Below are 23,960 nucleotides of genomic sequence, written 5' to 3' on the forward strand. Positions count from 1 at the left end.
GTATCTCATGTTATGTCGCAGAGAGTGCACCTGTGCCTGCTGTGTGTAATCGTTGCGAAGGCTCTCTGAACTTCGAGTTCAAGCAGCGGGTAGGAAACGGGCCAGAAAGCACTTAGCTATGTTCCACAGCGCTCCAGGTTTGTAAATTGAAAAACGATTCATATTTCCTGAAAAAGATGGGTTGGAAAAGAGTAGCGTGTCAGCTGCCTTTCCAGCTAAAGATAAAAAAACGATAGGGATATCCGCACATAATTCCCGATAACGAACACGAAATCAATTCACTGATAAGCTTGAGACACTTCATCGCTGCGCATACGAGGCGGGAACTCGTTTATTGAGGAACCGTCTATGCATCCTCTTCAGCCGAAGATTCTTCTTCCGCTGGCGACGACTCTTCCACGCCTCCTTCTTCCTCCTCAGGAACCCCGTCACTTGACGGAGCCTCTTCACCCGAGGCCTCGTCTTCTCCCGTCCGCGTTGCTTTTTCAGGCTCACTAGCCTCGTTACCCGAGGGTTTAGAGCCTTCCTCTGGCGCGGATACCTCTTCAGCATGGGGAGATTCTCCCCTGCCCTTGCCATCAGTATGCGAGCCTTGATCAGGTGGAGCTTCCTGAGCCGACGCCTCTGTTGCTACCGGCGCCGCAGCCTCTGGTTGACTAGCTTCGGCAGCCTTTGCTGAAGTTTCCTCCTCAGAGCTCGTCTGCGTGGCCTCTGCAGCCGCGGGCGCGGCGGCCGGTTGTTCCTCCGATGACTGAACTGCGGCAGAGGATGGGGATTCCCCAGCGGGAGGAGAGGGATTTGGCGCCTCCTCCGCTCCCGCTGAAGCACCCGCTGCTTGTTCACTCACAGCAGCCTCCTCAGGAACCGGGGCTTCCACCTCTGGGTGATCCGCTTCTGCAGGCTCTGTTTTGGTCTCTGGCTCCTCTTTACTACCAGACTCAGTTACGTTCGGCTTCTCAGTTTCCTCTGCAGGAGCGTTCTCAGCTTTCTTCTCCTGTGTTGCTCCAGACTGGGCTTCGGCCTGTTCGTGCTTCTTCACTTCTTTTTCACCGCTTACAGCGGGCACCGCTGTGGTTTCCTCCCTCTCGGCGGCAGCTGCTGAGGACGTCTGCTCGTGCGGACGGATTGTTTTCGAGACGACTGTGACTGAGGCGAGCTCTTCTCGCGCCGTGTGGCGCTGTTGCTCCTCTGCTAATTTTTCGGCATCCTTTCCATGCTGCAAGCTGACCTTCAGATGCGGGTTGCAGCCTCCTACCTTGCGCATTCGCACTGCATACATGAGAAGAGTGGAAGAGTGGACCAAGATCCAGCCAGAGTTACACGAGAGAGTGGAGACGGCGCTTTTCAACACCTGCGACGCGGGAACTAGGCCTGGCGGGGCACTCCTGAGATGTACGCCCCGTACACCAGGCACTACGTATCTGCATGCACATTCTGGCTGGAAGTTGCAGTGACTGTGACTCACCATGCTCGGCCTCCTTGGTGAAGGGGAAAAGCGGTACTTCAAGGTAATCGATGCCCTCCTCTCGACTGAGAGAGTGCCGCACCATCGGGATGTAGCACAGAGAGTCTTCTTTCATTTTCTTTTTCTCTTCCTTAGAAACGTGCTCATTCTTCGATTGACCCGCCAGAGGCGGCGGCACCAGGCAACTCTCTCGGAGCAACTGCCACTGGCAGACTTTTCTGCGCAACACAATGGGGATTGAGAACATTGCGTGGAATTACTCAGTGCCTAGTGGAAGAAAATCAGAGTGACACCCGCTTACTGTAGACGAGAGGTAGAAACGCCCAGACACCGGGTGCCAAAAAAGAGAGGTTCAGACAAAACCGACAAACAAATTATCAAGGCGGATATCTACAGCAGATTTTACCAGCCCTGGGTGGACCAGTCAGAGCGGCAAGGGGAGGCCTCGAAAGACTGCCGAGACATCACAGCGGAGTGTGCATCGAGCAACCTAGATGAGTAGAGCGCGTTACCGAGCACTGCAGGCACCTACTCTGTCCAGAGGTTTTGTTGGACTAGATAGTCTCTCCAGCGGGTGACAAATCGTTTTTCGATGGCATCGGTCCACTTCGTTTCGATCGCCTTTTCAGCCTCCTCTTTGAGAGACTCCTCTTGCCACAGATTGGCTTGCTTTCCGTGCTTGGCTTGCATGGCAGTCAGCCGTCTGCGGAGTCGGCGCTTGAGGCGTTTCGCCAACACTTCGTGGCTCACAGGAATTTCCTGCGGCACGATCATGAACTCGGGCGGGACAGGCTGAGAGTAAAGAATATTTCCTTGGGCTTCGGTACAGATGTCTCGGAGATCCAAGTGCATCTGCTTAACTGGTGGCAGCCACAGTCGGTCGCCTTCTTCCCAGCATTGCTTCTCCTTTGCAGTCGGCGTACCCGAAATGGCCGCCGGCTGCATCAAGTGTTGGGCATGCGAGACAGCGTTCACGTCCATCTGAACTTCCACGCTCATCCAGGAAAGCTGAGAGGCAAACAGCGCACAAGTAGTCCTTCTTTGACAGTTACCTTGCCCGCAGGTCACACACTGTCATATTGTTAGACATGGTCCTTTGATTCATCGACAGGGACTGTACAGGTCAACCCCGACATATGAACTTTTATCACCAGTGAAACTATTTTATTTGTGCTGGCCCCTGTCAACTTACCTGTACCGTCATCTCCTCTGCTTTCGTCTTGGGATCTGTCGCCGCGGACTTTGGCTGCCAGAAACCCGAGTAGAGCCAAACTGAAAACGTGCAATTAACAGCCACAACGTGCACATTTATCTCCGCATGTCTGGATGAATGAAGATAACTTAGGCAGTCACAGCACTCAGAAACACTGTACTTGGACGGGTAAGAAACAGATCAGAACACGATACCGCTTGCTGTCTGGTCGTGCTCTGTTTCTGCTGCAATCCCGCAGTCTCATATTATGATGTCGAGCCCACATATTCGCATCGCGGAGGCTTCCAGTTTTCTTTATACTTGCCAGGCAGCGGAACACTGGACGCACGCACATTCAAATTTTTCCAGATCCGTAGCTGCGAAGACTCAAGAAATGAAGGCGTGCGGACGCATCCACCGTGCTATACCGTAAAGAGCATTCAAGGTTGTGTCCACTCCACCTACTCTTCGCCAACTGATTCGGCAGACACCCCTCTTTGGAATGGAATTCCAGCCTCTCGATGTCCACAACATTAGGCTCAAAGCCGTAAGTACGTCTTTCCGAAATGTGAATTCCCCGCCGAGGAAGCCACTGGCAAGTGGGATACGGTAGTGGATCGCCTGCGTTCGACTGCTCGCTCAAGAGGCTGGCGTCGTCCTCGCTGTAGCGGCTGGACTTTGTATTCGAAGCGAAATGAGGTGACGACGGTACGGTCTGAAGAGGGGAACACGCCGATACCGCAAGGATCACAGTGGGGATATTGGTAACGCAGGTTGGGGATAAAAGGCCGCGCTATGTGGAAATTGGTGGGCTCCACCAAAGAAAGCAGGAAGGAAATTTCGGTTTAGGTGTAGTACGCATAGTATGCCTGACGGCCGACATCGTGAGCATTTTCCATGGATACAGTGTGCGACTTGCTCATTTGAAATGCAGATCCGTGTTCCAGCGCCGAGACAGCGAGGCGGCTGGTGAACACCAGCACAGCGCGTGCGGTGCCGATGAGTTTTTACTCTGCCGAGACGCCTCTTCTTTTGTTACGTCCTTCAGATATGCGTTCAACACATGTGTGCGCCCTTCGCGTGTCTTACCTGCCAGGCTCCACAGAGGGAAGGAAAGTCCCCTGTCTCTCCATACTCCTCGGGGGTGCCTCCCGTTTGCTTCACAAAGCCAGCTCTGGCCTCGCGCAGTTCCTTCTGCGCCAGTCGGTGGTACTCGGCGGATTCCGTCCCCGTTTCCTTTTTGAATAACTGCTCTGATTGACCGCGACTCTGTCGGTCCTCTCCACGCCCCTGTTGGTTGTCGCCCGCCGTTTCTCCATTTCCTGTGCCGTCTTCGGACCGCTCTGCCTCTGACGGGCTGGCTTCTGCACGGCGGGCGCTCTCTTCAGGAGGCACCTCCTGAGTCTGCTCGTTCTTGGCTTCTTCACCGTTTCTAACCGGGCTTCGCTCTTCACTGGTCCCCAGCTCGACATATTGCTTGAGGCCAGACCACAGCCCACCGCGTGAAGGCTCGGCTCCAGTCTCAATAAAGGATGGCAACTCAACTGACTCCGCGGATGCCTGGACGTGTGGAAGAACATGGCGACCTATGGGAACACAACGCAGAGTCATAGAGAGGGAACCTCTCAGAGAGATTCCAGGGTTACATCCTTATTGGCTAGTGAGCCTAGTTCCCCAGGACTCTAGGGACACCAGTCTGAAAGAGAGTGATGAACTGCCAGACACCATCTGGACGTTTTGCTTCCGTTTCACATCTTCTCCCCTCTGCAGACGGACAGCTGAGAGAGTCTTTCCAGATGATAGCAGAGTTGGACAGAAAATGCAAGAGCCATTATGTGGCAGCGGTGGCCACGTCAACGCGGATGAGGAAACTGAGCCACAGAGGACAACCGGCACCTTATCGTAAACGCATGTGCACCCAGTGTACCATTCATTTTCCCAATACGGTGCCACAGAACAGAATCTTCCTTTCGCTGCGACCCCTCAAGGCGCGGCTTGGTTGGCAGGGGGCGTCTAGGCTTGCCAGGTGACCCTTTCTCCTTCTGCGAAGCAACTCGTCCACCGAGCCGCATACCTTCGTGGAGATTACCTGCAGCTCCCCAGACTAGCGACTCAGGCCGTCGACCTGCGAAATAGGTCTCGTGGCGGCCCTTGTCCCCTGAAACGATTGCTCCATCGGCTCTGTGCGGAGTCACGGCTGGAACGAAAAAGAGGATAGTCCAGAGAGAAAAAGAAACAATGGCCATGACCCCAGGACAGAAAAGGATCTGGGACCGGCAAGTGCGCGGCGCAAGATAGCCATGTTTTATACCGAGGACCGAATCAACTTCGGGCATGATGAAATGAAAAAAAGAGTGCTTGGTCTGAAAAGGACTGACGGCCTCTACGGCGGGCCTTGCGAGTGGAACAGACGTTGAGCCCGTCGCCAATGGGGCTTGGTGAATGACCGCCAGCAGGGATTAAGGCATGTCACAAGACAAACCAAGACGATGGACCGGCTCAAAACAGAAGAAACGTTAGTAAGGCGAAAACGAAGCTACAGAGAAACTCATGGAGAAGAAACCAGCCAGGAAGAGCCAAAAAAACACGTGCAATTTCCGCTCGCGAAATCCACACGCTTGCAACGCTTGGCCGCACCGCTGCTGTCTTGCCGATTTGTTTTGCGGCTGGCTGTCTGCCATGGAAGACATAGCTGGAAGCCGAGAGCCACCTACATCAGAGAAAACGATGGAATTACTGGAGAAGCGGACGAAAAAACCGTGGTTCTAACGGGAAATACGCAGATATAAAGCAACATTGAAGCCTCAGTCAACTATCCGCGCACATGACCCTTGAAGCAGCCGCTCAACCCACTCTCGCACGACGCGTGCCACGGGAGAGCAGCTGCGTTTCGCAATCAACACGAGGGGCGGCTACCCACTTGCGCGCATGAGACCGCGAGCGCGTGGAACTCAGCAGCACGGGCAGAACATGACAGTGCCGTCAATGCAGAACTTCATCCCCATCTGCTAGTCCTGCAGATAATTGGTTGAACTCAGGAGCCTTTTGAAAGCGCTTCTTGTCTGTCTCCTATTGAAACCGGCGCTTGCGATACAGCTTGTCGATCGAGCACCGAGGAAATCCAAGGTGACTCCCCGTCGAGGTGACGGTTTGGCCTGCCACTGCGTGTCACCCTCGTTACATTGGACAGCAGAGTGATTCTGATGCTTTTTTTCAGACACAATATTTTTGCTCTCTCTCAGGGTACAGCCAAATGCCGCCTTCATGAATATCACTCACGAACGGCCGGCGACCCGGAATTTCTTGCCGGCGACTCCCCCTGAGCTTGCCGGTGAGGTGAAGCGTTTCAGTCGGACGCAATGGCAACAGGAGATGACCCAATTGTATCTCACACATCACGCGAGTATTTGCTATACGCACCCGAAAGTCGTGGAGGGTTTCAAATCTTATCAATAGAGCGGTGACATGAACTTTCATGGCTGGCAGTGCACAGCTCGTTCGAAAATATCGGCGTGACCTGTGTGATGATCCGGAACATCCCTAGCCTCAATAATTGACGTCTGCATAGAAATCTTCCTCGCTCACAGAATCGTTGGGGTGCCAAAAGCGGATCGCTACCCCCAAGTGATGTGCGGGTGTCTACTGTGTATCTGCTCATATATTATTGGCGCATCACTGCCGCCACAGCAACGCCTCCGCAGTTCTTAATGCCTGCTTTGTGCAGATGTTATGGCAGCTTCTTTGTACCAAGACATACTTGTGGTTCAGAGGTCGTTCTCCTGGGAACTAACGCGATCTATTTTCTAGCCCGATTAGTGAACTTTTGTGGTCTGACTCTAAGTACGCAGTGAGCTAATTAGATATACATTTTTTTTATAAACGACGAAGAGCTGCAAAAGTGTACTGTAGCTAGTAGAATCTTCTATATTGGCGAGCGTTCTCAGCCGCTCTAGCAACTGGGCCCTGCTTGAGAGTGAACCGTGTAAGGCCAGTCCAAGCGATGTCCGACGTGTTGCTCAGCCTCCCACGAAATGCATGTAGATAAGGGACGATCCAACTTTTGGATAGTTTGTGAATCCTTCACAGAGACTGCGGTTGTCTTTGATGACAGCGACAGCTACTAGTGTTGCGGTCTGTACTAAGCGTGGAGCCGACTACACACTGTCGGATGACAAAGGCAACATGCTCTAGTGAATTACACATGGTAGGCCGAATGAGGAATACCATTTCCCATGCTTCGGCATGAAGTGGCAACGTACAATTCAAAACAAGAGGCATAGGCGCACATACACCGCCGCATTCATTCGCATGTGACCGCAGTCTGACGCAGACCGTGAAACAGGCCCGTCGGGAAACCGACAGCTCTGGAACAAAGGTGGACGGGCAAGGCACCAACAAGCGATCTTCTCCAGATTCCAAACGAAGGAAACAAGGGGAAAATAGGCGACTCCTGTATGCCCGACAGAGCTGCAACGTAGGAATCAAAGCAACACGCCGGAGTAAATGCCTCGTTCCACCTTAAGACCCACAGGCATGGACCTTGGAGAATCCTTGTTACTGCAAAAGCGAAACACGTCGTACCACCGAGAGACTTATCATCGGTCAATAATCAGTATGCCTCTTCGCCCACGACTGCCTCACCTTGCTGGAAGCTTCGCCACCATTGTCCTCCGTAGATTTTCGCCATTCCACTATTCTTCTGCAGCTTTCTTCTCCTGCTTCGTTTTATCCCCCTCTGTGCTCTTTGAATGGCGCTTCCTTCTCTTCATGGCACCCCTTCGGCGAAGTTTGGAGCCCAGCTGGGGTGCAGGTTGTCCGTCTCCTCCAGATGAATTGCCGTCACCCGTTTTCTTTGCTTTATTCTCGCCTCCGTCGGTCGGCTCTAAGAGGGTGACCATGGATCTGGCAGAGATTGCCTCAGCGAAGACAAGGGTCCTGCTCCTTTGGTCGGCACCACAGTCAAGGGTTCGACCACCGTGATTGCTGACTGAAAACGCGTCCAACAGAGCTGCGACGGCAGGAAGAAAGAAAAATGTGAGACGGCCCCTCATCGTGGCGTTGAAGTCCAGCTGAGAACCGCAAGAAGTTGCTGAAAGCGAAACCCTCTCGGACCGCGAGAATAGGCCCAGTCACACCACAACTTCCAAGAGAAAAACGTGCTGAGACTACGCCTGTTCCAGTTACCACTACAGACCTGGTCGGTGCAAACCAAGGTTGTTTCCGCGAATCATGCGCACAATTATGACCTACAAAGACGTGGTACACAGGATTGCGGCGGCTGCGACGTCAACGACATTATCTCGAAAGAAAAAGACAACTGGGGGACGCGTGCATCGCGATAAATAGCTGTCTGCAGGATCTTCTTGAACGGACACGGGCCGCTGCCGGACGATAATCAACGTGGCCGTGTCTTGATTTTCCAAGGGGCTTGCTAGCTCACTGGCGTCTCTTTTTGAAAGACACGGCTCCTATGAAATCTTCGTTAGCTTGGACACCCACATTCGTAGGTGGGTGGTGTCTCGCCGACAAGTGCAAACGGCGTGCCGCTGTTCCTCGTGTCCGGCACGGTGAGTTTAGTCAAAAGTGAGAGCATTGACGCATTCATACGCGCTCTCACACTGGACGCGTCAAGGCAACCTGGTCTGCAGAGCACTGTTCAAGCGACAGACTTGGGATTCCCCTAGAGGATGCCTTTTGGCGTGTTCGCCTCGTGCCTGATGATCTGGCTCGTACAGTAGCTGACGAATCAGAGACGTACACGTATTATGCTGCACTCACCGACTTAGACCTCCTACCTTGAGAGCAAGCACATATTTTTTTGATTAGGATTTTGAACCCATGTGACAATATAACCCCCTTCCTAAGGCACGGTGAGTCCGTTTTCGCCGGAGGAAGGCTCGTCACTTTATCATCTTGCTTGCCTCGTTCTCCGTGGACAGTTATGCAGCTGGTGAAAGGTATCATGTATCTTCAACTCAAAGACATCAGCTTCGCGTAGACAAGGTGTAGTGGCAAATCTGATGGTCTGCGACGGTGTTCAGGACACGTCACTTCTCAGCGGTGGAGTCTCATACTCACGATGAGCTTGGATCCTGTCGAGGTCTTTCCGTTGGGCGGCAAGTAATTCTTCCACATACTGTAGTCGACGGGCAGTGGCTCGATTTCATGAGGTTACGGTGGGGAACGTCCTGCCCAAAACTGAGGAGCACAGACATAGCTTTACTCTACCGGCACTATTTCTCCTGTCCAAATGCGATATAATGTGTGGAACCCTAAAAATGTAGCTATGGTAATCGCTCTTCCGGTTTGCACCATACAATTTCCCTGGTTGCTGGTAGCGGCCACGGCGTGTCTTCGATGCACGGGCAACGCAACTTCACTTCTCTGGCAGTGAGCCGTGCGCTAGATCGGTGCTCGGGTTGGGACGGAATCTCAGCAGCAAGGTCCGTCGCCTCCTTTTTTACTTGTCCTCCCTGTATGCGCTTGCCACGTCGTCGTTGAACACGCACGGGGACGACTTTTTCCGTGCCCCTCCAGCTGCTGTGTTCTGCGGGGATCTGCCAGGAGCAGCTGACCCGAGCGCGTGAAGGGGGGTGGTAAAACCCAAAGGCCGCCCTCGTCGTGTGCACAATGGCAGACCCTGCACGAAAGCGCCAGGGGGGCGACACATCAACCCGGGCTGGGACTGTGCCAGCCTGCAACCCCCTGTCGGGCTTACCAAACTTTTCAGTACGTGCACAGTGCTTGACAGAATGAAACTCTCGCGTGCGTAGCACACCGCAGCCTATTCGGCTTACCAGAAGCAGATGCGACACACAAGAGGAATTTGCTCCAAAGAGACTCAGGCCGCGACGGAGGCTCAAGCGCATGCCCGCCTGGACGAAGTACATGCAGCTTCACAGTATCCTGCGTTAGTTGATTAGACCCCGAGGCCGGTACCAATGTCTTTCCATACCAACAGTTTGGTCTGCATATTTCCGGGGGGATTTTGCGTGGTCGCACCGTTTGGAATTGCTTGTCAATCAGAACGAGCCCACTGGGGGAAGGACAGCGACTAACGAACTTCCCTGAGGTCCCTTGTCTTGAATTGTACGATTCATCGTGACCTCTACTCGCCTTTTTTCTGTTTGCCGACGCACCCAAATCCCAAAATTCTTTTCCGTCCAGCCAACGGACCCCACCAATGTACACGCGAATACGCCTTGTGCGGAACGTATCGACGCCGCCTTGGCCTTCGGGGCATCTCCGTCAGCATGACAGTTGCTCAGCTCCCATTCAGACAACTCTTCGTATTGCTGTACGAGTCGGCAGCGTTTTCTTGTTCAGTTTTAGTTGGCGTGGCCGCTGCGTCGCTCACTCCACCCGCCTCTGGTGCGCCATCCAGCGCGCCTCCAGCGATGTACTCAGCACGAGGCGTCCCCTGTAGGCGACGCCCATGTTTCAATCGGAGGTCCATGGCAGGCTTTACTTGCGTCTCCTCCTGTGGCCTCGTATGTCTTTCCTCTCCTGCGCACGCACCAGGGCCCGCTATTTTCCCTTCTCCTGTGACTCGCGTGTAGCGGTGAAGACGATAGTGGCTTGCCATTCTTCTGCTTGTCCGGGTTCAACTCAGCTTCTACTGAGACCTGGTCTTCAGCGCGTCGTTGTGTCTTGCTCGGCCTGTCGTTCTCGGGCTTTGAAACGGCTGACGCGTTTGACTGCAAACTTGTGGGCAACCTCAACGTCCTCAGGGTCGCCTTCGGCACAGACACCTCAAATATGCCCGGCGAAGCGAAGGCCGCCCACGGCGAGTGTGCTGCGCGTCGCTTGGTCTGGTAACACTGTCTCTCCTGCCACGAAGTGGAGCCGCAATGGTGTTGACGCGAGAAGAGGTTTCGGCTTCTTCCACTTCGTCCAACCGACTTCGACCCGCGAGCGCCGGAGCTCCAGATCCTTTTCCTGCGACCAGGGGTTTTCAAAGCCAGGAGGAACCTACTGACGCTTCCTTCCTCTCGGACAGAAACGCCTGGGGCAGGCTCGGAGCGGACGGACGGGAGTCTTCCGCCGAGTGTGGACGCACACCGGACTCAGCGTCTTCCGCGTATTCTCACTTCCGCCGTGAGAAAGCAACAAACCCTTGGAATGTCACCGGAGAAGAGAGGACTGACACGAGCACGCACCCGAGCCGGGCAATGTCTCAGGCGTGCGGTTCGTTCGCCGGGTCGCTTCGCGTCTCGGGGCAGGAAATGGAGAGGCCGGGAAAGCCGCAGAGGAGCGCAGTCCTGCCAAAACGAAACCATAGCAGACCGCTGGTGCCTTCCGCTGCTACAGAGCCACGGGGGGACAGGATGGCCGTGGCGCCGTCTCGGCGGAGATCGCCTCGACTTGAGAAATTCGGTTTAAAGAGAGGAATCGACGGCAGCGGCAGTGCTTCGCCAGTGCTCGGACGCCCCGCTGCCTGGGCGAACGGGCGCGCTCCATTGTCTTGCTCCGCCGCTGAGCCTCCTGGACGGAAGGATACAAAACACGTTTGCAGGGGATGCTCACGTGGAGTCTGTCTCTGCTGTGTAGCAGCAAAACAGCGCGCCGGAGGAGAGCTGGAGAAAAGTGCGTCAATCGCGTCTAGAGGGCGGAAACAAATGGCTCCAGCGGACACAAAGCACATCACAAACGGGAAGGGCGCGCCAGAGAGGCGGAGCTCTCGACCCTTGGCGACTGCGTCGCGAGTGAACCGTGCGACGGCGAGACTGAGGGGGGAAGTTGAGTCAGGCAGCAGTGAGCCTGTAGCTAGACCGTCTGAGGGACCAGCAGAACACGCTCAAGGGTCTCACATGGGACTGACGGTCAGCCTGTCCACCAGACACTACCCAAAGGGGCAAGGAGCTGCACGGGCGGATGAGGCACAAGAGCCTCCTGCGTCTGCCCCCTGTTCTCGTCCCATTTTCTGCACGCCGACAGGAGGGACGTCGCGGGCTTCATCAACTGCTGACGGCCGGCTAAGCTTGGAACGTACTACGCTTTTCTGTCGAACCCCTGCCTCCGACTGCTCAGTTTTCTCCGCCACGCCAGGCGACCGGCCGTTTGCTTCGCCCTCGTCTTTTCCGTCCACTACTGCTCCGCCTCCTAGTCGGCCGCAACCGACGCCTGCCTCAGCCACCAGCCCCGGCGAGCCGCCTGCGTCGAGTGTGCCTCTCTTCCAGAGCCGTAGAACCACTTCAGCAATCCCGTTCGGAGCCACCAGCATGCTTGCGAGTTTGCAAGGCACCCCTGTGACCCGCTCTCCTGCCAGAGACCCTCCGCCCCTGTCTCAATGGCCTCTGCGACGCTCCTCCGCTGCGTCAGCCGGTTACGAGAACGAGGTTTCCTGCCTCAGTGTGAAACGAGTCGCAGCAAGCACGGCGAGAAATGGCTGCCGCGCGTTGGAAACGAGTCCGTTGCCGTCTCATGAGGAGGCAGAGGATGGTTCCGCGCGAACGACTTTTGAGGCAGGAACACCCTTACAGTGCCAGCGAGGGCAGAGACGCACACGTAGTCCGATCCATTTTACTTCAGGCCACTTCTCTCTTGCTTCGGAGACTAGAGTCAAGAGTGGTGGGACCCGAAGAATGATTGAGGCGACTGGCACTCCCGATTGGGGCGGAGTTCGACACCACGAAGGGCAGGCAGCACCTCCGCCCAGCCAAAACAGCACTCAGCAAGAAACTGAATTCTCAGGGGAGAATCAAGAAGGCGCAAGCTTCAGGCAGGCATTCACTGGACGGCGTGTAACTTCGCATGGGAACCAGGAGCCAACGTCCGGAGGAGGATGGAGAGTGGAGCAGGAGCATCAACCGAGCGATCTGTCTTGCTCACCGCGAGGACTAGGCTCCATCCACCCAGGATTGTGTCCCGAGTCCGCACCTCTACGTTCCTTAAGAGGCAGCGACGACCCGGATGGGACACACTCGCGAAATACAGAGCGGCGCACCCGCAGCAAGAGACCAAGGGAACCCTCTGGCCGAACGCAGGCGGAGATGCCAGTCCTGCTCGGTCGTTTATCCGTCAGAGCCGACAGAGGCGTCGAGAGTTCTGGCGTTTCCGTCTGCGTGCCTCACGCTGACGTGAGGGGAGCAGCAGCGGCAACGGCGCGCAGCAGAACGGACGGCGCTGCGAGCGACAAAGCAGCTGCAGCTGATGCCGTCTGCGGACTCGCGGACCAGAAGCAAGGAGCCGAGCGGAGCTGGTGCGCAGCCGCAGAGCGGGTAGACACAGGAGAGGATCGGCGATGCAAGCAGAGTGTCGGCGAATCGCAGGAGGTGATGCCAGCCGGCGAGAAGAGAGAGTGTGAGGAGGGCAAGGGCTCGACACACATGGGCCGTCAAACTGCACTGCGTTCAAGGCACGCACGAAGTTCGTCGCGCATTTCGTCTCTACATCGAGCCACATACAGAAGAGAGAACTGCACAGAGTCGTCTGCCCGCGTTCGACGTCAACCTGAAAGGCAGACGTGGCGCAATAGTGACGACGAAGAAAACCGTGAGAGACAGGAATGCGGCCCCAGCGAAGGTGACGAATGTGAAAAGACGCGTCCGTTGCGCGGGAGCGCACTCGGGACACAGCAGCAACCTACGGAGTCAGAGGAGGTGCGGCCGACACAGGCTTCTTGCGCCGCATCTTCTCCCTCGTGCAATCGAGAGAAAGGCTCTCCTACTGCGGGTCGCTTTTCAGAAAGAGGAGGCGGCGCCAGGCATAACACGCAACCGGCTGCAGTGCTGGATTCTCCTTTACTTGCTACTTCTTCGGTTGCAGGTCGCCTGTCGTCAAATGTGTGTGCGTATTCGTCACTGCGTGGAAATCCACTGGAATCGCCTCAAAGCTCCCTTCGGAGAGCCTCGTCCCTTCGGAGAGCGTCGTCCCCTCGGGGCGGAACGGAGTCGTCTCTTTATCTGAAGGGTCGAATCAAGGAACCGTGGATGCAGCGTGAAGCGAGCTCTTCGCAGCTAGGCGGCCTGAGATCCGAGACCGAGTTCGCCGGGAAGAATCCGGTCTACGGACAGGAAACGACTGCGCAGGCAGTCCTGCGTTGCAGAGAGGACTCCTTCCAACTTCAGTGGAGCCGGGACTGGGCGTCGCGTGAACCGGCCAGGCGGGATCCGGGAACGAAACAGGGGTGGCGCTTCCTCAGGGACATCCGCACGTTTGCAGACGATTCTCATTCTTCGCTGCTGTCCACGAATGCACAGCGACAAAGGACGAAGGCAGAGGAGAACGGAAGGAGCAGTTTTTCGGACCGGTGCATACAGACTCCTATCACGCGTTCGATCTCAGCTCCCGGCTGCGAGCCGCGGAGCCCCGGTCGGTCGCAGAGGAACGGCACCGATCTCGGAGACAGGAGACCGAAGGCAGAGGGACGGCGACCCGTGATTTCTGCGCCTGACGGCTTTGCGAGGTCGGAGGCCGCGCGCAGTGCGTTTCCCACGCTCTGCCTCCCTGGGAGGGAGACTGGGCGGATGGAGCGAGGGCCTCGCCCGAAAGACAGAGCAGCGAGCGAGAGAACGGACGCCATCGCGGGTGGTGAACAACCCCTCTCGCGGGACATGCTAGCCCGAAGCTTTCGGCGCTCCCTTCGCTTACCGTCGATGACCAGTCACTTCGGCGAGCCTACGGCGACCGCTGACAGAGCAGAGCCGGAGGGACCGCGGTTGCCGAAGTCTGCGAGGTCTCTTTCCTCGCCTTCGCTGTCTGATTCCTTGTCCAGCTGCACATATTTCTCCAACCGGGTGGAGCAGCCCTCCCACTGCAGCAGAGCCTCAGACCCAGGCCCTTCCTCTCCGTGTCGTCCCGCGTTGCCGTCGCAACGAAACAACCAGAAACCCAGCAACAGCATCAGCACCTTCTCGCAGCGAGCTTCAGCTGCTCCGTCTCCCGCCGGAGAGCGGCTGACTTCAGTGCTTGCCAGAGCCGACGAATCTGTAGGCGCGAGAGTCAGTGGACACGCGCTGGAGGCGACAGGCGATCGCCGTAAGCGAATTCCGTCAGCTGCAAGCAAATGCGAAAACCGCCTGTCCAGGCCTCAACATTACGGCATCCGCGTGGTAAGCCCCCGCAGCCCTGGCTCACCGGGTTCCCCAACATCCGTTCGCCAGCCGTTGTCAGAGGCAAGCTCTAGGGCACTGTGTGCGTGTTTGAGGATTCCAAGGGGCAGCTCTCGGATGAGCGTGCGGAGGAGTGGCGGCACAAACAGAGGAGCGGGGAAACAAGGAATTAGTCTGTCGTCCAACAACACGGACGAAACCGTTGGCTGCTCGATTGACGAGCGTATTGGACGCATGGAAGGTCGCCACATTTACCACGATGTCGAGACTTATCCATCAGGTGCCCGGGAGGGGCTTGCATCTCAAGCGGGAACGCAAGCTGACCAAGCGCGAAAAAGCGTGGAGGCCGTCATACTCCCCCCACACCAGTCACGGCCCAGCTTCCTGATTAGTCCCACATTTAGTGCCCCGTTGCCCCCGCGCCGAACTCCTTCGTTCGACGGGGGTCGTAGTCTGGCAGTCGATGCCGAGAAAGAAGCCAAGGCAACAGCTGAGGGTGAAAGGACGCGAGAGCAACTCAACGCACGAGGAACTACGGCCTACATCAGTGAAACTTGCCGGCCGAAGCTGGAGGCGGGAGAGCGGCGGTCGTGCTCCAGCCCCTCTCTTCGGACTCGCTCCGCTTGCCTGCATATTTCTGCATCGGGCATCGTTCGTTGGGGAACCGTCACCGCGGGAGGCCGTGACGCGGACGGCCGGAGTGCGACAAAGCCAACGCTGGTAGAGCTGACTGCAGCAGACAGCAGAGTTCTGCATCAAATCCGAAGCGCCACACCTGGCGCGGCGTCGTGGACGGTGGGAGCAGAAAAACGCTTTTGTGGAGATAATGCCCTTGACGGCAGCACGGGCGGCTCGCCTTCCCCGCAGGCTTCTCCAGGCCCTGAGAATGTCGACGGCCAGCAGGCGCTCAATCCAAACTACCAGCATCGACCTGGGGCTTCCTCCCGAGATTCAATGGTTGACTCAAATTCTCCGCAAGAGCCTCGCGGATCGAGCCGGTGCAATGTGTGGCGGTTGAACGCGAGAGAGGATCGAGGCGGAGAGCGCCGTGAGTCAAGAATGCACAGTTCAAGCCACGTACAACGAGACGACTCTAACGCATATGATACACAGAGTGTGTTCCCAGAGGAACAAGGTGCCATATCTGAGAGAGCCCGCGGCGCAGAAATTCCCGTTTCCCGCTACCACGCGGCGCGTCGCTTATCTACGGCCCTCCTACACAGGCGCGCCGGCAGCACTGAGCTTGAGACAGAGTGCCAAGGCTCACACGTGGTCACGCGCTCTTCCTTTGACGATACTTCTGTCGTGCGCAGAACTGTGTGGGAAGTGCGCCCTGGTCGATCCGTCTGCAGGTGCCCGGTTCAGCCGGACGCAACCCAGCCCGCCTCTGCGCGCTCCTCTTCAGGCGCTATGGGAGGACAGAAATCAACACATTGCGTGGGCGCCTCTGTCAAGCTGCAGCGAGGAGCGGGCGCAGCGTTGTGCGTGGAGCTCGTGCCGTGCGGCCTCTGCGGTGGCTTCCCTGAAGCCCGGTTTGTGAGCGAATACGGAAATGCACTGTGACAGCGCTGCATTCAATTCTGTAAACAGGACTTTCGCAAGTGAAGCACTTGTGTGCAATGAAACGACGAGAGGACTTGAGAAATGAAGGCAACAATTGTGATAGCGTCGTACCGTGCAAAACACCGAGATCCGCCTATTTGGTGGTCCAACTGCGAAACGTATATAGGCTTTTCCGTTGCTGCAAGAACCTTATCCGAATCGACGTTCAGATGCACGGTCGACCCTCACATCAGTAAGCCGTTTACGCGGCTCTCGAAGACCTTCCCTTGCGCGCGCACGACTGTCAACTCTGATTACATTATGTAGTAGTGAATGCCCGCCAGGATACGAGCGCCGTTATTAACGTTTGAACAGCAGAAACGGTTGGCCCTGTTGCGCATCCTTCGACTAGGCGTCGTCTACAACACAGCGCTGGCGACTGCCGTTCAAAGGCGTACGGCGTCTAGCTAAAGTGTGCTGAGATTGCTCCAGAGTTGAGCTGCTGTCGGCTACAGAAGCGAAAGTAGTCATCTGTAGAGCGTTCAGTACGCAGGATGCAGCCCGCAGCGGGGTGCGAACCACTGCACCATGCAGCGTAGCGCATCGCCGCGAGGGCGAAGACGTGTTTGGCGGCAGGCGGACCGTGGTGGCCTGGGAACCTCTGCTGCTCCAGCCCGAACCTTGTGGACGCACATTATAGGTCCGCGTGATGCATACCGGGAAGATCACTTCCTACGCCCCCTAAACACGGAGAACGCGAACACCCACGCAAGGATAGCTGTTTTGAGATCGACTGGAAGCAAAACAGCGGAAAAGGCTCTTTCGTTAAAAAAGACGCCAAATTCGACGCAAATAGAGACACAAAATTACAGGACAAACGGTCAACGCGTGAATGCGCAATCACTTGAAAAGCACCTTTTGACATACGACGACCGACTCGGGACGCACCAAAGCTGTCTCGAGGCATGCTCTACACACGAGTAAGAGAACGACAAGAGGATCCCGTGCGCTCCCTCCGAAGAAAGGGCAATAAAACCCAACTTTGGTACCACTGATTGCAAGTATCGCGCCATAGACATCTTCAGCGGAGATAGAAAATATACGAGCTATAATAAGATAGTGTGTCGCATGGACCTTTACTTTTGCTAGGAGCGAAAAAGCGGAGTCACCAACAATAAGAGGCTCCCAGGTGCTTCTACGGGCTCAGCCACAACGAAAGCACGCCCTCTGTTTTCTGCAAGCATGAATCCCTAACCATCGTGTGCCTCTCTGTCACACAGAACAATATTACCCGTCTACCATTGTGAAATGCTTGCCCATGTAATGCGCACAAGAAGTGAGAAAATAACATGAAATCTGCCTGCGGATACAGGCAGCAAAATCAAAAAACTATGAAATACGTGCAACACATCCACCCGGCGGGTAGAGAAGCCGCACAACGTGGATGACCCCCTACACAGGGAAGACGCAAACAAAGAGTCGCTCAGCAACGACAAGCGCATACCGCGTGCATGTTTTCTCTACATTACTCTTCTCCCTTATCTTCACGCCGTGAGCCTTTCTCACCTAGACAAGGGCCGTGATAGCGAGAGACACCGAACCACGTAAACGACGACGGTCGGTGATCTCCCCCTACCTGCGGCGCGAATGTTGGGCTTCCAGGAGCGGCTCACCAAGCAAATCGCACGGATTACTGAACCGCTTGACGCTTCCCTCGTCACACATCGCTCCAGCTCCAACTCGATCTGCCGTAATGTATGAAAATCATGGGGGGACCGTAGCCCAGGATCCCTGCAGCAACTGCTGCCACGGCCCCAAGAAACACTCGTGGACACAGCCTTTCTCACTGGGTGTGAGTGCTGGCGTGCGCGCCTCATCTTCCGCAAGCTGGCTCGTCCAGCGGCGACGTCGATCCGGGAAAACAACCCCCTTTCCGGCGCAGCTTACACGCCACGGCACTCCTTGCCAGCTACACACCGACGTAATAGATACTCCACACCTCGCGCTGAGACCGTCACAAAACTCGAAAAAGCTCCTTGGCTCATCGTCTCCAGTCCAGCAGATGACCAGCGCCCGGTGAGACGGCAGACTTCCTTCAAAACCTTCAAGGCGAGCTGCGTCTCGGCTCCTAATACTCGTTCCATACACGAGGACCATTCAGAAATGCGCATGTGGCTTCCCAACCGCAACCTAGCCACTACTGCACCCAGGCACGAGACGCCTCACCCCCGCCCCACAAAAGGTCTGATACCTGGCACCCATTCCCCCTCCCTCAAGCGGAATTCGCGTATTTTACTTTCCGTCAGCGAATAATGCATCCGACATGGAAACCCTCCTTTCGCCGGCACCCAGAGCTGCGCTGCCAGCGGGCGGATTCCCCACGTGTGCGGACTTCAAATACAAAGAGACAGGCGGCCGAGAAGTCACAAACTCAGAGACATTTCTAAGAAGGCTTCGCGTCTCTACTGCTTTCCGCAAATCTACGTTCCTAAATGAAGCGAAAGTCTCCACGAGAGGAGGACACCTCTCTCTCGCTGGTTCTTCACTCGTCGCCTTCGCCTCTGCTGCCACTAGCAGAGGGTAGTGCCGGGAAAAAGACTTAATACCCCGAAATCTAAAAAAGAGAAGTACGACGCGTTTTACACGTCGTACACGGAACGCAGTTGACTGACTGTGACTCGGGGTCGACGCTGCGTTTCAAGCGCGCCCACGGTTCTTCCACAAAGCGATCTCAAGTCCCGTTCTCTTTGTTCTCAGCGACTCGTGCGCCAAATTACTACGGTCCCAAGCTTTGCTACGCGGAGGAGTATTGCTAAGAAGAGGATGCAAACTCACATCGCCTGCTGCGACGGATACCCTCTCAAAATCGTGCTGAAACGAAATCGGCGTTCGTCTGAAACTTCGCCGCTTCTGTACCTCGGCGCTTTACGCACTGGCGACGCCGGCACTACAGCGCAGGCGCCGAGATCTCTTCCAAGGATGAGCTGCCAGCCACAGAGCTCTCCAGTGTCAAATCCAGAAGCGTCAGGCCAAGAACCATCGCCGCCCCCAAGCAGTACACGAGGAGTTGGATGACGCGCTCTTTGCGCGATCCTACGAAGACGGCTGCGGAAGTCTGCACAGCAGATGAATCGCAACACACAGACGACCGTTCGAGATGCAAACTACGCCCACAACTTCACCCTCAGCGCACTCTCTTGCTGCCGATGACACCTTACGTTTTAATTCTCGTATCGATGCACTGTCCTGCATTGTGAGAAAACGCGAGGACCGTGACCAGAAAACACCGTACCTCTGCCGCGACATAGAGGAGCGTCCCTGCGCCCAGCGCATTGCAGACGCCTGAAGCCACAACTCCCTCGTTACTCAGACCGAGGCCAATCAAAATTCCGACCGGCGAGGAGGCGACAAAGACACCCATAAGAGTCCAATACCACCGGGGATCCTGCAGCAACCAACACACGAGATAGAGAAGGTTTGAAGCCCGAGATCAGGCAGACGGCGGACCGAAAGAACCAACCCACAGCAAGCGACCAGAAATGCCACATCGTCCACAGCGAACGGTTCTGTAAATATCTTGCATACACACCTCTAGATCGGCTTAACAACTAAAACAAGTGTATGCTGGGCTCTCACGATAACGCGCCCAAGAAAAAACCCAAGACACAGTGTACTGCGTCCGCGTTGAATAGACATCCAAAACAGCCCGGCGACGTATATGCTAGTCTCCGCTTTGCGCGCCAACTTCGCTCCTCCCTTGACCCCCTGCTCTCCTCCAGGCGAACGTCGTATCTCTCCAGCAACACCAGGCCCGCCCTTCCGCGCCTGACGATTCGCAACACAAAGTCCGCCTTCTCAAGACACGCTCCCTACCAGGCCACGCTCGATGAACTGGGACATGAGCATGAGTGACTCTGCCCACTTGTGGGCCGCGATAACACTCGTGATGACCCAAACAGAAATCAGATTCATCTCTGATCCAACAATCATGCCTGCACAGACGAACAAATGCACAGGGAGGAAAACAATTGCCTCTCTTCCAGAAACCGCGCACCGCGCATCACACTGCCCTCGTACGTGCGTACCGAGGATGCGTTATATGCATCGCATTCTCGCGCGGCCGCTGCAGTCGGTCCGAATGAGACACCACGCGCCTCACGCCGAACCCTGAACAGAGTCGCAGCCTTTCTCAGACTCCCGATGGCACGGCTATCCCACCAACACTCAAGCCGCGAGCGCCGTCCAGCAACCCCCTGAGCGCGACTTGTCGCATATATGTATATATACATAGATTTATATATATGCAGGGTCGCCCTCCCCATGAACCGAGGCTGGCGAAAAGAAGTGAACACCCAACCGTCCCGAAGCCGAGCAAGCCCCGTTCTCACAGCGCCTTTCCGCCACTAGCGACACACCCCCACGCCGCCCCCGGACTACTTGACGCACCGTTGGATACACACGATGGAGAGAAGTCTCCTCCAACCCTGATAAAGCGCTGCGGGGCACTGTTCTCTGGAGCAGGCCGCAGAAACTGCAGACAGCGCTTCCACGGTATCCCGGACAAGTGGGATACAACAGCTCGCTCCGTACCTTCGAAGAGCCCATGTATGGCGAGCGCAATCATCAAGAAGAAGGACGCTCCATCAAATTCAGACTTTTTTGTGAAGCAGAAGCAAGTCGCGCGACCTTCTTCCTCCTTGGTCGTTCCTTGCGCCACTTCGACCAAGCAGTCTTCCTCGTCTCCTCCCGCAGTCACCGCGCGACACTTCTGCCTGTTTTCCACTGCGTTGCCTTCGGCGGCGCTATCTTTCTTATCGCCAGGCCGGTCCATCTCCACAGCGCAGGCTTTGCTCATCTCACCACCGGTCCCCTCTCCGCCTCCAGACGCGAGTTCTTCCGCGCCGTTGGTGACCCTCGCTCTCCCCTCTCCCGCACCGCCCAGCGCGACTACCACGCTGTGAGGCTCTGTTGGGCTCTCTGTGATGTCTCTGCTGGGAGCGCGACACAAAGCTGCGCGACCCTTCACGCAGCTGTCGCCTGTCCGCTCCTCTGCTTGTGTCGCAACATTCTCAAGCTCCACATTTCCGCCTGCGGTATGCAAGCAGCACAGAGTAGCGTCGCTCCCGCGCTCCGCTTGTGCCCCGGGCACATCTTCGCTTATCGTTCCCGCTGCACGCAAAGACTCAAGCCTCATGATAAATCGTTGGGAGTGCAGAGAGACATCGCTGGTAAGAAATGAAGCTTCCACAGGGCATTTGCCCACATCAGCACCAGCCCCCGACACCGCCATATCACCCCGCGTTCCGCTGCAAACGGAACCCCTCCTCGGCTCCCAATATGCCCCCCAGGAGTCCCCAGGCAAAGGGAACGCTGAAGAAGAAACGAATGCTGCTCAGCGTTCAGCGCTGAGCTGCTCAGACCAAGAAGACGAGTCATACGATCCAACTAGCCCGTGGCCGTGAAGTGAGGCACAAAGGTGACGCTACTGATTGTCACCTTGAATTTTTTTTGAATGGACAGCCACGCTGTTCTGATATTTGACCTCCACTGCTGACGACTTAGTCACTCTCGCCTGCTCACCTCACCCGGCTGCATGTTAATTAGTTAATGCGCCGGAATGCTACAGACAAGGCTGATGTGCAACCCAGACTCCACCTCCCACGTCACCATTCGCAGCCCACATAACAGAGGCCTGCTCAACGTAAAACCGAGACAAAGCTGCGCGTTTCCATCTGCACTGATAGCGATAAAATATCCAGCCGCTGAAAATGCCTCTACGCGGGTTTCCCTGCGTATTCGCTTCTGCGAGACTGGGCAGGCGTATATCTAACGCAGTACTGTCTGCTCAACACCTAGCTGCGCCGAGAACGGCTTCAGATTTGTCTCGAATATGTACCTGTGTGGGAGCCGTGGGCGTCATCGACGGTAAGAATGCGCTCGCAGACAAGGATGGCGAGATAGCCAAGGAAGAGGAAGACATAGGCCAAGTTGAAGTGGTTTCCTCCTCCGACGTCCAAAAGCACATTCGCCTTCTCAATGTCTTCCGCCGCCTCAGGCATGATGTGGAAGACAGAAAGCCCGAGAAACGCCCCTGTGGGAACACACACACATCCGCCCACCAGAAAGTTCCCCGCGTTGCGTAGCCGAAATGCGCGCCATATTCGGTCTCCACTCCAGGGGTGCTTAGAAGTGCCCAGTGCAGCAACGCGGAAGCAAACACATGTAGAGAAAAAAGTGGAACAGACGCACGCGGCGCAATCAACTGAAACACCACCCGGAGCGAGAATCCCGCAGTAAGAAATTCCCTCTACCTGAGCGATGACCTGGAAGCGACCCACTCCCTTGATTACGGCTGCGTCCGGACAATTCCTTAGCGACTCTCCACACTTCTCTGCCTTCTATTCTGCCCACGCACGTGTGGAAGAGAGGAAATCTACTATAAAGAATGCGTTAGCAGAAAATACAGAGAGAGCCTGCCCCCCCGCCCCCCCCTCGCCTTGGCCTCTTCCGCTTTTCCTCTCACCTCCAGCGAACGTGTTCAGAATGGCGATGACTTTGTCCAGCTTGCATCTTCGCAGAGCCAGAGGAATCCACGCCCCAAACGCGCCCACAGCCATCAGAATGAAGATCGCGCTGATCTTACTGCCCCACCACGCAGCCGACGACGCCTCCATGCCCCCCATCTTGTTTACACAAGAACACTGATATGGAAACACGAAACGAAGCTGACAGGAAACTCTTCCCGCTAATGAACAGCTTCCTCGTCGAGATGACAAGTTCTCGTAGCCACGAAGATCGGGGGTCGGCGACGATGTATGTTCTGCTGAGCCTTGCGTAACAGGCTCCGCCAGACCGTTCACTAAGACCAGGGGATTTGTCACTTCTGCCCTCTTCCCAACTAGTATCACGGCGTTCGCAGACACCGGCACGAGGACGAGCCGAGCGTCGAATTGGGCGGACCCGGCGCCTGATGCCTCCACCGGAAGGAAACACCGCCGCGAAACCGCTTTCCAACGTGGTGTGCGAGTGCTTGGAACACAAAAGCGGTACGTCCCAACTGGCGCGCGGTGCGGGCTAAACGTGGAAGCTTGTTCGCATCCGCAAATGAGAATCACCGGCACTGCAAGCGTGATGCCCTAACGGTCATATCGAACGGATGCTCACCCAATCATCGCAAACATGCTATCGAGACCCCTGGAGACTTCTTCAAGTCTCCGCACACCGAGCACCGCCGACGGCGCTCCACTACTAGTCGGCTCTGGAGACAGAACATCGGTCCTCCGCATTGAAGAGATAATCTCTTGTGTTCTAGCCTCGCTACGACCCATTTATCCAGAGACGAGAAAGCCTCCGGTTCCACTACAAACGGTATTCGCTATATAAAAAACCAAAGCCTTAGCAACATGGCCCACCGCCAACATTGGTGACCCCGAGGTGCGACGGAAAAATACAAGTACCCCCCACGCAGCGTACGTGCCTCACTGGACGGACGCCGTGCAGAGCAAACGCATGTGCCGCGCTTTCCTCACTGTGTGGGAAAAACGCCGTGACAACACAGTCGTAGCCTCTGGTGCTGTGAGGAAACGGAGACGACCAGGGCAACACACCTCAAGAGGTTCGAAGCCACTGCGCTTTTTCAGAGACGCGCCTCCTACGTTTGACGCATTTATACCGCCGCCTATGTATATTTATGCACACAGTGGGCACT

General features: G+C 56.0%; 3 protein-coding genes across 3 annotated transcripts; 1 reads left to right on the forward strand and 2 right to left on the reverse strand.

The window, feature by feature from the left end:
• Window positions 1-346: 346 nt before the first annotated feature.
• Window positions 347-4,993, reverse strand: BESB_002170 (rhoptry neck protein RON10; the record flags this gene model as incomplete). The annotated part of the gene is made up of 7 exons (XM_029358972.1): window positions 347-1,269; window positions 1,466-1,683; window positions 1,998-2,473; window positions 2,658-2,737; window positions 3,123-3,372; window positions 3,747-4,243; window positions 4,732-4,993. The coding sequence occupies 7 exons, from the start codon at window positions 4,991-4,993 to the stop codon at window positions 347-349; spliced, it is 2,706 nt and encodes a 901-aa protein (XP_029221885.1).
• Window positions 4,994-10,507: 5,514 nt separating this feature from the next.
• Window positions 10,508-16,273, forward strand: BESB_002180 (uncharacterized protein; the record flags this gene model as incomplete). The annotated part of the gene is made up of 1 exon (XM_029358973.1): window positions 10,508-16,273. One exon carries the CDS (start codon window positions 10,508-10,510, stop codon window positions 16,271-16,273), a length of 5,766 nt encoding a protein of 1,921 aa, XP_029221886.1.
• Window positions 16,274-19,199: 2,926 nt separating this feature from the next.
• Window positions 19,200-22,935, reverse strand: BESB_002190 (metal cation transporter, ZIP family protein; the record flags this gene model as incomplete). Its single annotated transcript, XM_029358974.1, has 6 exons — window positions 19,200-19,367; window positions 19,545-19,697; window positions 20,126-20,244; window positions 20,843-21,421; window positions 22,149-22,343; window positions 22,776-22,935. 6 exons carry the CDS (start codon window positions 22,933-22,935, stop codon window positions 19,200-19,202), a joined length of 1,374 nt encoding a protein of 457 aa, XP_029221887.1.
• Window positions 22,936-23,960: the final 1,025 nt, after the last annotated feature.

The sequence above is a fragment of the Besnoitia besnoiti genome, chromosome I (genome assembly GCF_002563875.1).
Source record: "Besnoitia besnoiti strain Bb-Ger1 chromosome I, whole genome shotgun sequence".
Taxonomy (NCBI): domain Eukaryota; phylum Apicomplexa; class Conoidasida; order Eucoccidiorida; family Sarcocystidae; genus Besnoitia; species Besnoitia besnoiti.